Source organism: Thermobia domestica, chromosome 1 (genome assembly GCF_964235325.1).
Source record: "Thermobia domestica chromosome 1, izTheDome1.hap1.1, whole genome shotgun sequence".
Lineage (NCBI taxonomy): Eukaryota > Metazoa > Arthropoda > Insecta > Zygentoma > Lepismatidae > Thermobia > Thermobia domestica.
This window is the reverse complement of record NC_137454.1, coordinates 14,899,265-14,911,556: the sequence shown is the minus strand read 5'-3', so window position 1 is coordinate 14,911,556 and position 12,292 is coordinate 14,899,265. Positions and strand designations below refer to the sequence as shown.

The following is a 12,292-nucleotide window of genomic DNA, read 5'->3' as shown; positions in this document are numbered from 1 at the left end:
ATAGACTAGATCAAAATTAATTATTGGTGTCCATTTCAGGATCACTCAGTATTATGTTTTTAAGTGTTAGAGTGTTACAAAATCCAACACTTTTCAGTGCCTTATTAAACAACTTATTTTTTTAAAAAAAAGTCTTGAATGTGTATTCACGGATACAATAAGAATAAAAATCACTATTAGAAACAAACATTTGCACAGTAAAAGAAAAAGCAGAAACTATTTCTGTAATAAAATTGTATATCTTTGTCAAAATATTTGTGACTTGGTGTCATCTATATTCACGTAACATTCCTCCACTAAAAACATGCTACCGAGTGATCCTGAAATGAACACCAGTAAAAAATTTTGGTCTAGTCTATATTCACATAACAAAAGGAACAAGAAACTAAAAATCAACTTAACACTACTTTTATACCACCAATAGCAGCAAGGGGCAGACGATACTATCCCGAAAAAATGCATTTATTCCTTTGACCCGCATTGCAAAGCATCGGACAATTTGCAACATCAATTACAAAAGCTTGAAGAGAAAGAATCTTTATGGACAGTTGTCCGTGACTTTTCTCAAAGCATTTCCTTTTCCTTCCACTTTCTCATTCCACCAATTCTTATATCATTTTTCTTACTTTAATTATCTTCTCCCTTAGCCTAAAATAGCAGGATTCTAGAACACTGGTCCGTATACCAATTGAGTGGTGGTGAAGAAAGCAATCAACCTGGTTAACCTGCCTTCACTCGCTATTGCTTGCTCGACATTACTATATGAATTGTGTATTGAGATTTGATAAAGAAAAGAACCAAACTGGTTACTAATCCAAATTCTCCTCTATGTGAGGACCAGCAATCTAGAACCTTCCCGCCTAAAGGGCTTAATAGTGGGATGTTAAATATTTCATTTCATTTTCTAATTTAATTTAGCTCTTCCACATATTTTATCTGATATAATAATAAAATATTATCAAGTGCTCGCAAAGCTGGGAGCGATCTCGGAATCTACCGTAATGTGCGGTAATCTTATTAAATATGTTTCACTACTAGATCAGTTGTTGAATGTTTCATAATGCTATACTAAATTCCATAAACATTCAAGCGAAATAAGTAAAATTGATGAGATTGACAATTTAAACTGCACAGTATTGCAAAGCTGGCGGTGTAAATATTTACTCCATTACGCAAACTCTATTTCAAATACAACCATTATTATACAGTTCATTTTCATAAACTTGTTCTTATAGCAACTATATCATTTCCTATTTAAATTCAATTTATAGATAATTTTGTGTTACATATCAGCTGATACTCACGCTATAAACTATACAATAAGTTAACATTCGATGTAAATAAATAAGAAATGTATAATGTTACAGATTCTGGAATTGCAATTTAATTCAATTTTAAACTGTATACATTTTTATATGATTGTTTCATTTACTTTATAAAAATCCAGATTATGATTTACACTAACTGTTTTAATTAAAAATACAAGCTTATACAGGGTGCAGGGAAAGTCCCGGAACGGTCCAATATCTCGCGAAATATACAGATCAGCAAAACAAAAATAACACGTGTTAAACAGTTTAGAAAAATCTATCCAATGATACCAAACGCAACCCTCCATTCCCACACGGGGGGTAACTTTAAAATTTCAAATGGAAATCCCCATATTTTGTTGCACATTTGGATTCTTCAGAATAAGTAACAGTGATTTGACCCAAAATTGAAAACAGTGCCTTCACGGATAGCACTTGAATCGACACATAAAAAATGGAGGCGGCAAATCTTTATGAAAATGTGGCCTCTCAGTGTCGAGCTCTGGGCCATGCGCTTAGCGTACGGGACTGCGGCATGAAAGGTCGTGAGTTCGATTCCAACGCAGAGTAAAATTTTTATGTGATTTTTTTACCCACATAACGAATTCATACATTTTAACTTCCATAAAATAATGCATTTGTCCATATTTATTAATTTGCAAGAAAATACAAATGGTGACAAAAATGGCTTATTTTTGTTGTAAATAACCCTACTACTAAGAACTACTTCATAAAGCTACTTTGCAAAACAATTATCGATATTGTATTCCATGTAACTTCATCTTCGCACACACTGTTTTCAATTTTTGATCAAATCACTATCACTTTTTCTGGAGAATCCACATATGAAATAAGAAATAGGGGTTCCCATTTAAAATTTTAAAGTTATCCCCCGTAGTCCCCAAGGAGGTAGGGATAGGTGATTGCGTTTTCTATCATTGGATAGCTTCTTTAAAACTATTTAACATGTGTTATTTTTGTTTTGGTGATATTTATAGTTCGCGAGATATTGGACCGTTCCGGGAATTTTTCCGCACCCTGTTTACAGTATTTTATCTCTCTCTTTCGCACTCTCACTCTCTATATTACAACTGAGTGTTGCAATAGGTATCAAGAACATGAATAATTTTCATTTTGGACGTATGGTTTAAGGTTGGTATTCAGATCACAAATCTGTTCTCATTATAACGGATGTGGTATTAACGTTAATAAGGATCGTTAACGTTCCACATTTTAGTGTCTTCGTATATAGCCTAATTGATGAACATAGTGAATAAATGTGACTGAGTTTTGAAAAGTGGTTGTTCATCTGGTCTTGTGTTCTTAAGCACTTCAAACTAGACATTTATTTTTTAAAAAATATTTCACTATATTGAAAAAAAAAAAAAAGCGTTCCACACTCAGGCTCGAACTGCCACCCTGCGGTTCTAGAATTTCAACAGCATTGCTAAACCCGCTTGGCCACGCAGGCATGTTACGAAATAACGCGTTCTGATATTAGAAATAGACTCACTCCAAGCGCAGGTTTACACTTGGAGTTTTAAATAGCCATTTTCTGTTTTTTTCAGTAATTTCAACTGAAGATATTGATTGATTTCCCATATTGGAACTTCACGTGAAGTGTGAATTGTATGTTCATCTCAAAAATACATTATTTTCTGTTCCTTCAATTTTACGTATTTGTGAGTGCTCCTAATACCTGTGCACTGTATGAAGTGAATTTCCCTCGGGATATTCTTCGCGTAATTATTTGACAGACTAAAGTTTCATAACAATCACAGTTTTTTGCTTATAATTTTCTTATTTTGCTTTATTTTTTCACAAAAATCATAAATAATTATTCATTACTACACTGCTTTGTTAAGGAAAGCACAAAGAAGCGATAATATATTAAGAAAACTGAGTTATTAATGAAAATGTGGAAGTTACAGTATATGCGAACTTTTTTTTGCGGATGACGATACAATATATTTTGACAGTATCTTTGTAATTGGTTCAGAATAAGCTGGAATTCAATTATAACGGAAAATCATGCTTTTTTTCCGGAAAATAAGCCTAATACATTGTTTTAAAGTGAAAAGTGGTCGGCGACTAGTGGGTGGTCGAAGACTGGCACAACCACCCTATGGATAGTTGGATAGCGTATTAACTGTGGACGTTTTAGAAATATGGACTTTTAAAGTTCATTTTTTATGTTTTCGACAGCCTATAACTCCGAAAAGAAGCATTTGTGCACTTAAGTTGGTCTATACTTCTTGTCTTATCTTGGTGTCAGGAATCATCTCTCTAATGTTGTCGGTGTTATTTTAAACACCCTGTATTTTATCGATTGTTATGTTGTTGTTGTTTATAGTTATTTATTGTTAATTGTCTATTTACTATTTACTGTTATTTATTGTTAATCGTCTATTTACTATTTATTGTTATCTATTTGCTATTCTCATATATTTATTATTTAATGCGTTTATTTCTAATTTGCAGCATTTTTTATTGTATCTTGCTGTATTAATTTTTAATTTTATGTAGGCGGTCCGTTTTTTAAGCAGTCGTATTGATCATGACGGGGACAAATAGCCTCGATGCTGATGTCCCATTAAACCTCAAGCAAGCTTTTTTTTTCTTTCTTTTTGGTTACTGAAAATATGTACCTCTCCTTTTCACGTTTCTTTTCGAAAGCACTATATATGGGCTTGAGCTTTTGTGTCCTTGCGCAAGGACTTACTGTTAGTATTAACTTAGGCCCTAAAACAGTACCGGTGTTCGAATCATCTGTGCAAGATAAAACCTCACAGCATAGATCGTTACCCACCACACTCTCGCCACCAAGAGTCCACACCACCGGGCTTCGGCTCGTAATGATAGGGAGTTCACATGCGGGAGTCTTTGATACCCATTCAGTATTTGATTTAGCAATATAACTGCTAAATAAATGAGCATGTAGTTGATTGACATTGTGTGGACTAAATATATACTATTTCATTTCAGTACCATTGAGGCAAGTCCAATCACTTTATAATGTATTCGACATCAACAAGGAGAATAAAGAAAATCGGAAACCAGCCGAGAAAAGTCCCAAAGCTAAAGACAGTGCAGATTCTAAAAAGAACCAGAAGAAGCAGGCGGAGAAGAAAAAGGAAGTGAAGGACAAGACGACGCCAAAAACTCTAGAAGAAGCCATCAACTACGTAAGATTCAGTATCTAATAAATAAGTTTTTTTTTTTTTTCACTTTATTATATCCACATTGTTTTAAAAGCTTTCAGTTATATTTAAAGGTAAAATTAATACAAAAGCGTTCTTTACTCCTTATTTTCTTTAATTTTTAGTGAGTAACTTAATGACAATAAAATGTATCAAGAAAAAGTAAGTAATATTTTATTTACATAATTCTAGAAAGGAATTAGCGACTATTCACAGATATCTTGTGTGTATTATAGGCAATTAAATACACACTAATTATTTGCTGAGCAATATATATATTATTATTATTATTATTATTATTATTATTATTATTATTATTATTATTATTATTATTTTCATTAAAAATATATATACAGGATAAATGTACAATCTTATATCCTGTATCACATAGTTTCTGATGAAGCCAAAGAGTTAGTTGGTGAAACTGTAACACGTGTTGAATTTTTAATGATGAAAAAAAAAGAAAGAAAAAAAAGCATAGTTTTGCTCAGCAAATAATTAGTGTGTATTTAATTATAACAAAGCGAATCTTCTACGTACGGAAAATACCACAGTTATTATAAGTTTGAAATCAGGGAGCGCAGAGCACAATTCTCGTGTTTTCAAATTTTCTGCTCAAAAATAAAAAGGTTTAATTGGTCCGTTTCGTAGCAGTGTTAAATGGCATACTTTCAGAAATGTTATATTATTTGTTCTTAGAACGCTATTGCTCTAGCCGCGCTGAAGTACCACTACTCATGAGAAGTGAGGCAGTTCGGGATCTAGTCGGAGGAAAGGTTGGTGACCGTTCGCACTCACCAAATGGCATTGGCACTCCCTTGTCCACCCAGAGCGCCGTGAGGACAATTGGAGAGCTACTTGAAGACGAGAAGTAGCGTACTTCAATCTAGCAAGCCAGCATTAACGACGAGCGAAATCAGTGAGCGGACCACACATCAGCTCAAAAGCACGAGTGTCAGAAACTGGCTGGTAGACCCCGGACCAACAAGGATGTTGCGTCAGAAGCTTTTTTTTAAGAGTAGTGTTAAAAAGAGGGATAAAAGAGAGAGAAAAAAAAAACAATATTGAGAGCAGTGAAGACCGTTTTGCGTTAAACATAAAATATTAGAATTATATATATATATATATATATATATATATATATATATATATATATATATATATATATATATATATATATATATATATATATATATAGATAGATAGATAGATAGATAGATAGATAGTTGGAACAAAAGAATCCCAAATTACCAGAAATTAGATAATTAAAAAAAGAGTACAGAACGTCAATATGAAAGATACAAATACTCTTTCGCTAATGTTACATCACATAAAACTGAAAATAATGTGAGCAACGTTTCCAGGAAAGTGTTATCTTCCTTTTTATTGCTAAGCTAAACTATGCATTTCCGACCTGGCATCATTATCACGTTCGAAACCTGTGATCCTCAGCTACTTCTCTTGTCTTGAACAGTTTGCACTCCATTTTTATGTCGGTGGGGGCACTCGGTCGCAAAAGTGTAAAACGCTTTTTCAGGTCAGTCACCCTGAATGAGGTTTTCGTGGGTTTTCCTCATTTACACCAGGCAAATGCCGGGGTGGTACCTACCTTATAGGTCCCAAGCCGCTTCCTTCCCTCTCTTTCTCCGGCTTGTGTGCCCGCCGAGGGACGTCATCTCTCAAACGTGACGGGCTAAATGGCCTTAGATGCTGAAAGCCCAGAAATCTAAATCTTAAATCCATTTTTGTCACAGAACGAGCATAAGCTATTATTAACTTTTTTTTTTTTTTTGTGTGTGTGTGTGTAATTTAGACTATAAAATTTTCTAAGTGATACATGTGAGACATTCTTGTCAGCTCTTGTGGATGCAAAGAACTACAAGGACTGTAAAAGCAAGTCAGCCGAGATATGACAGTAGATTGTAAACACACAATCTCGGCTGACTTGTTTTTCCATGTTTTGTGAAAGTCGACACTTGAGCGCTGAGGGTTTTTTTTTCTTTCTTTCTTGTTATTCTTCTCTTCCAGGTGATTTATGAATCGTCACCGAGTGCTCTTACAACATAATAATTTATAAAAAGATTCTTTTATTTGGTGCGCATGAAATATACCGTTTCAGTGTTTCCTGAGGTCTGTCTCAGCAGATGCGGCAAGCTGCGTTTCATCTGCTCGAGTACTTCAGTTGTAAGGCCATGTCTGATATGAGTGATTGCAGTTACACAGTCGAGGGACAGTTACTGACATGTGTGGGTGCACGAACAACCACATACAGGGCAATCAACGACACCGGTAATGACTGCGTTTAGAGATGCTTTGGGAGTAATCTACCTCATAAAGCGACACTACCTGAGTGAGAGAAATATGCATTTGATTCAGAATGTATCAAGGACAGGCTACGTAGTGAACATAAGAAGACACATGAGGAAACGCGTGCTGTTATCACTTGGTCAGTTGCGATACCTCCGACTAAATCTCTTTGCAAAATAGCAACCTAACTGAATGTACCGCGTTCATCAATGCATTACCATCTTAAGATAAGATTTGCGCATGAAAGCATTTAATCCGATGTTTGTGAATGAATTGTCTGATAACAATGTGAAACAGCGTGTTGCATCCTGCCTAGTTTATTGACACAATTTCCAAATGCTGTGTTCCGCTTACGATTGTTATTTTCAGATGAATGTGTGATATAACACAGTTCAGACAGGTGAAATGTTGTCTTCTGGTCTACAAAAACTTGTGCGAATCATGTTTTTGTGATGAATATGTGAATGGACATTTCTATTTATACATTTTGCAAACATAGTTAATACACCAGCTGCAAGAGAAATGCATTATGATTCGTGTGTGTGTGTACAGTTGGACGGAAGTACTTAATAAACAATTTCCAGGCCGTTGGATTGGGCGTGGCTCTTCTCAACTTCTTCGTCCCCATTGAAATGTCCACACGAAGCCCGGATCTTACAACACCAGCCACCTTATTGTGGGTAAGAATCAAGTCATATGTCTCTCTTCGTCGGTGCAGGACATATAAAGAGTTGCCCGAAAGTGAGAAGGAAGCTTTTCAAACGATGACTCTTAAGATGCTCAACAACATGTCAGGGAGGACATGAAGACACATACATCTGTGTGGAGAACATGGTGGAGTATATACAGATCATCTGGATATTTACATGCCCTTCATCGCCGGCACAAAATTGGACAATTGAGAACGAGAGATCTAAAAATAAGAGCAAATAAAAAACATTGCGCCATCAAGTTACATGTTAAAAGAAGATATTGATCGTGATGAACAAACTCATTCTTCACAAACAACCTGAAACTCATCAATCCTATTCTTTTACTAACTATACGCTCTGAGGATGATGATAACACAGCTTGCCAAATGCTCTAGATCAAATTGAATACAAAGCAATAAAATGCTAAGAATAAAAGACATATATTGATTTTAAATTAGTTATAAAACAGGCAAAATTACAGTTTGTTGTATATAGTTCTAGAATTTGCTCTTGATTTACTATAAAGGTTACGAAGAAAGTTTTGTAGCTTTTTCACCCATCTCCTTCGAACATCGATATATCACCTAACACGTACCTGAAAGATCAAAAATAGTCCCCATCAGCATCGGCGATCTTCTGCAAATGTTCTGGAAGGCGTGGATTCTATCGCGGTAAAACCTCGTGAGCTGTGAAGCGAAGAAGATATCAAGTGCATTTTGCACCTCTACTAGGGATTTGAACTGGCTACCTCTAAGGTGTTCGTCCAAGGAATGGAATAGGTGATAATTGGACGGTGCAGTGTCCGGGGAGTATGGTGGATGCAATAGTGTTTTCCATCCAAGGCGTAGAATGGTGTCCCGAGTCATCCTAGCCACATGGGGCATAGCGTTGTCCTGTTACAGGAGGCCCCTTTGTGATTCAGAGGTGCTGACTCTAGAGTTTCGAGTTTTTCTTGAATATGGCGCAACTGTTGGCAGTACACAGTTGCATTGATGCTCTCACCAGCTGGTAACAGTTCCCGATGCCTCAAGTAGTCCACCAAACACACGGGAGGACCTTCTGATGCAGTGCTGGTTTCGGCTATTTTGGAACCTATTCATGGGATGCTAACCAATGATGACAGCACCGTGGAGCTTCGTATAGGACCCACTTCTCATCACATGTCAACATCCTGTCCAGAAATGGCTCCTTCCTCAGACGAGACAGCAAAGAAACACAGCTTTCTGCTCGCGATTATTTCTGGCCCGGAGTCAAATCGTGGGACCCATCGACCCAACTTGTAGTGTTTCCTAAGTTGTTAGTGGTGCTGCCGAATGGTTTTCTCCACTCACTCACACTGAATTCTAGTCCCAATTCCTCATGTCTGGCACTGTTCACCTCAATTGCTGCCTGAAGATCTTCATTTTGTACATCTGTTGGTGTTCTGGCACGTGGTGCGTCTTCGAGTGTTGGGTCGCCGTCCTTAATCTTGTTAAACCACCGCTTCACTGTTCGCGTAGTCACGACACGCTCACCAAAGGCCTGGCATATCTTCCGCCCCGCTACAGCGGCGTTTGACCCCAGGGGTTTGAACTCGTACAGCATATACGCCCTTATGACGGTCTATGGAGTTCCCATGTTCACTTTGCTCTTACGTAAGTTCATGGTGTAACTGAAGTCCCACAACCAGGTTGTATGTTGGATATACCCACACCAATAACTGACCTTCGCTTTATCTCTATTCGCATTCAACTCACGATGTGAGGGCCAATTGAACACAGACCTCCGCAAAAAGCGACAGAACTTTCTCGGTAACGTTTATATTTTTTGCTTCAAAATAAGTATAGTATGAGTGGAACTTCACTCAGAAACATAATATTTATGTTCTGTGTTTACAGGTTGATGCTGATGAATTGTCCGGCCGATTGCAGAGTTTGCAACTTCAGTTTCGAGATAGCCCTCTCATTTGGTTGAAGGACCTGGCTACATGTCTCAATCAGAAATTGGCTGTGGAGCATAATGACGTAATATTCTCCTCAAAACCAAATGATTATCCCTTGTCTTTGCTGGCCGAGGATGTTAAAGGAGTGTTTGTACAGACGATGGAGCAGTGCAACGAGTCAATTCTCCAGACTTTTTATGAATACTGCTTACTAACCATGGCACATGATATGACCAAAGGTGAGTTGTGTCTGATTATTTTTTAATCAACTCAGTTGTATTAATTATCATTGTCGTCGTATTTTTGTCGGTTAAGGAATCCAAAGTTTGTTGCCGTAAAAAATAAAATCTCACCAGAGATCATAACATAGTATTAAGAAAGGAACAATCTTAAATACTTAGGCGTAGTGGTAACAGAATGAGGAAATAAAAGTGCTTGTTGCTTTGAAAAGAAATCGTCACAACGAGGGTAAGTTGAAAAATAAATTTCCCTGGTGGCTATGAAGAGAGATGTATATGCAAGTAAAATAATAATCTCGAAAAATGGAGAAAAGGGCTTACTTCATTTTTCCACGTTAGAAACAGAGACTTTTATGCAATTGTCATATCGCTTTACAAGGTTTAAGAACTCATCTCTGAAAAAAGGAGGTGTCCTGCATATGGAAAACTAATTCACAACTGCCCCTACTCTGTCATTGATTCTAAAGTTCTTTTGCTTTTAGCCTCTTTCAATGTCGGAAAGAAATGGAAATCACTGGGCGTGAGGTCGGGACTGTACAGCGGAGGGTAAGGCGTTCGCAACTGAGGGTGGCAAGATAGTTTAGTGTTGCCACCGCCGAATGTGGTCTCGCATTGTGGTTCAAAAGGAGAACGCCAGATATCAGGACAGGCTGCTTCTCTCAAATAGCACACTTCAGACTTCTTGGTGTCTGACAATTCTGCGCAGCATTGATTGTTCCGATCTTCATTCTTGCCAAGCGCAGATGGGCCACTCATCCGAAGTTTGTGCTTAGCACTGTCATAGCGCCATCTCTTGATCTTGGTCGTAGGTCACCAAATGACGTATAGATTACTGTTGCAATTAACCGATATTGTTTTCCCATTGCTTCACAATTTCTCAGTAAAGTAAGGAGGGGAAGACTTTTTTTCGACTTTCTCACGTATTATCGAAAGCTTAAAACCCTTTGAAAGCTTAATTGTACCTCTTGTATGGATGTGAAAGTTGTTCCCTGACTCTTGCTGGCGAAGAGGAACAGAGAGGGAGAGTTTTGGAAGACACAAGCTTTGAAAAAAATATTAGATGCGAGAAGGGTCAAAGGGTGTATATTATATAGAGCTTTTCTTATATATATAAAGGAACAAAGTCAGTATTAAATCATTTGCGCATAACTTTGGTCGCTTACTTCTGTTATATATATATATATATATATATATATATATATATATATATATATATATATATATATATATATATATATATATATATATCCATAAGGTGGCTATGCTATTTTAGGCCTGCAATAAAAGATTTGATAAAGGCGAATAACACAGTTATGTTTTATGTAATTCTACAGTTAGATAAGTCTGCAAGGTTTTTCAGAAATATCAGGCCAGTTTGTTATTCTAATATGACCAGATATGTAATATGATCAGACATGTGTTTGTAATATGACAAAACATGTAAAAAAATGAAAGTACTTAATAATGTTTTGGAAATTCATCTTCACGGAAAAGGAATGAAAAGTTCGTTGTTTATTTCCTTCAAAAAATAAACTAAGTTTGTACTTCGTTTCTCCAGAAAGGAAAACAAGGTGTTCTTTGATTTCCTTGCTGTAAATCGAATCAATTCGGAGAAACTTGCTGTATGTGTTCGTTGCTGGAAATTGAATGAATTCTACTGAACGCGTTCCTTCTGAACACTATTTCACTTTTAGTTCTTACCAGTGTAAAACTCTGTAGAACTGTACTTTGAACTTTGATACTGAATAAATAAATAAATACTCTACATTTATGTGATCTGTTTCGATTATTCGAGGCCAAAATTTCCTAACTTTCAGATTTGAAAGGCCAAGATTATGGCCGTTTAAAACATTGATACTTTTTTAATCTATTGCGTACGACCGTTTAAAAGATAGGTGTTATTTTAATCTATTACGTACTGTTTTTTTAATCTTTTCTGCTCGTTGTGTTCAAATTGACAAAAAATTAGAGGTGGGTTACTAATTTGTACATTAAGAGTATATGCTTTTCTCTTTAATAATTGGTGAAAACATGGTTATAGTTACATCGAAGCGTATGTTTCCCAAAATTAGTGGTTTGAAAGTATGGGTCAGAGTCTAGTTTGAAACGTGGAAAGGCACCGCTTATAACGTAAGTGTTAAAACTGCAATCCAGGAACATTTGCGACAGTCATTTGTAGTTGTGATCTTTAGCATTGGTGATGAAAGTGCACAAAAGTCTTTGTAAAAGAAGTGTGTGTAAATAAAAGAAAATACATATTTCTTGTTATTTATTTTCTGCATGAATGATTTTTTTTTAAACGATTAATTGGCCGCCATGTATACAATATCATGTTGCAAATCAAGAGAAGATGGGTGAACAGGACTCGAGGAAGATCATTTCATTGTTGCGTCCTCTCGTAACGCCACTTCTGGTTTGTCACATTTCAGCAATGTAACTAACTTTCGCAGGTGGTTTTCAATGGTGCAAAGAGGCCGCGGTGGCTCAGTGGTAGAGCGTTCACTTCTGGTGCATGGGGCCCTTGATTCAATTCCAGTTGGCGCCAAATGAGCTTTGTGGTGGACAAACCGTGTGCGTGGGTTTTCTCGTGGTTCCTCCATTTCCTCCCACTTTATTCCCCCAT

At 36.5% G+C, this 12,292-nt stretch overlaps 1 protein-coding gene across 2 annotated transcripts in view; it reads left to right on the top strand.

Moving 5' to 3' along the window:
* The window catches only part of Tmem214 (Transmembrane protein 214), a 125,992-nt gene that overhangs the window by 16,598 nt on the left and 97,102 nt on the right, over window positions 1–12,292 (top strand). For both annotated transcript variants that reach the window (XM_081754783.1, XM_081754776.1), the window contains exons 2-3: window positions 4,296–4,495; window positions 9,387–9,669. In XM_081754783.1, coding sequence (XP_081610909.1) covers window positions 4,296–4,495; window positions 9,387–9,669 — 483 coding nt within the window. The remainder of the gene's footprint in view (window positions 1–4,295; window positions 4,496–9,386; window positions 9,670–12,292) is intronic.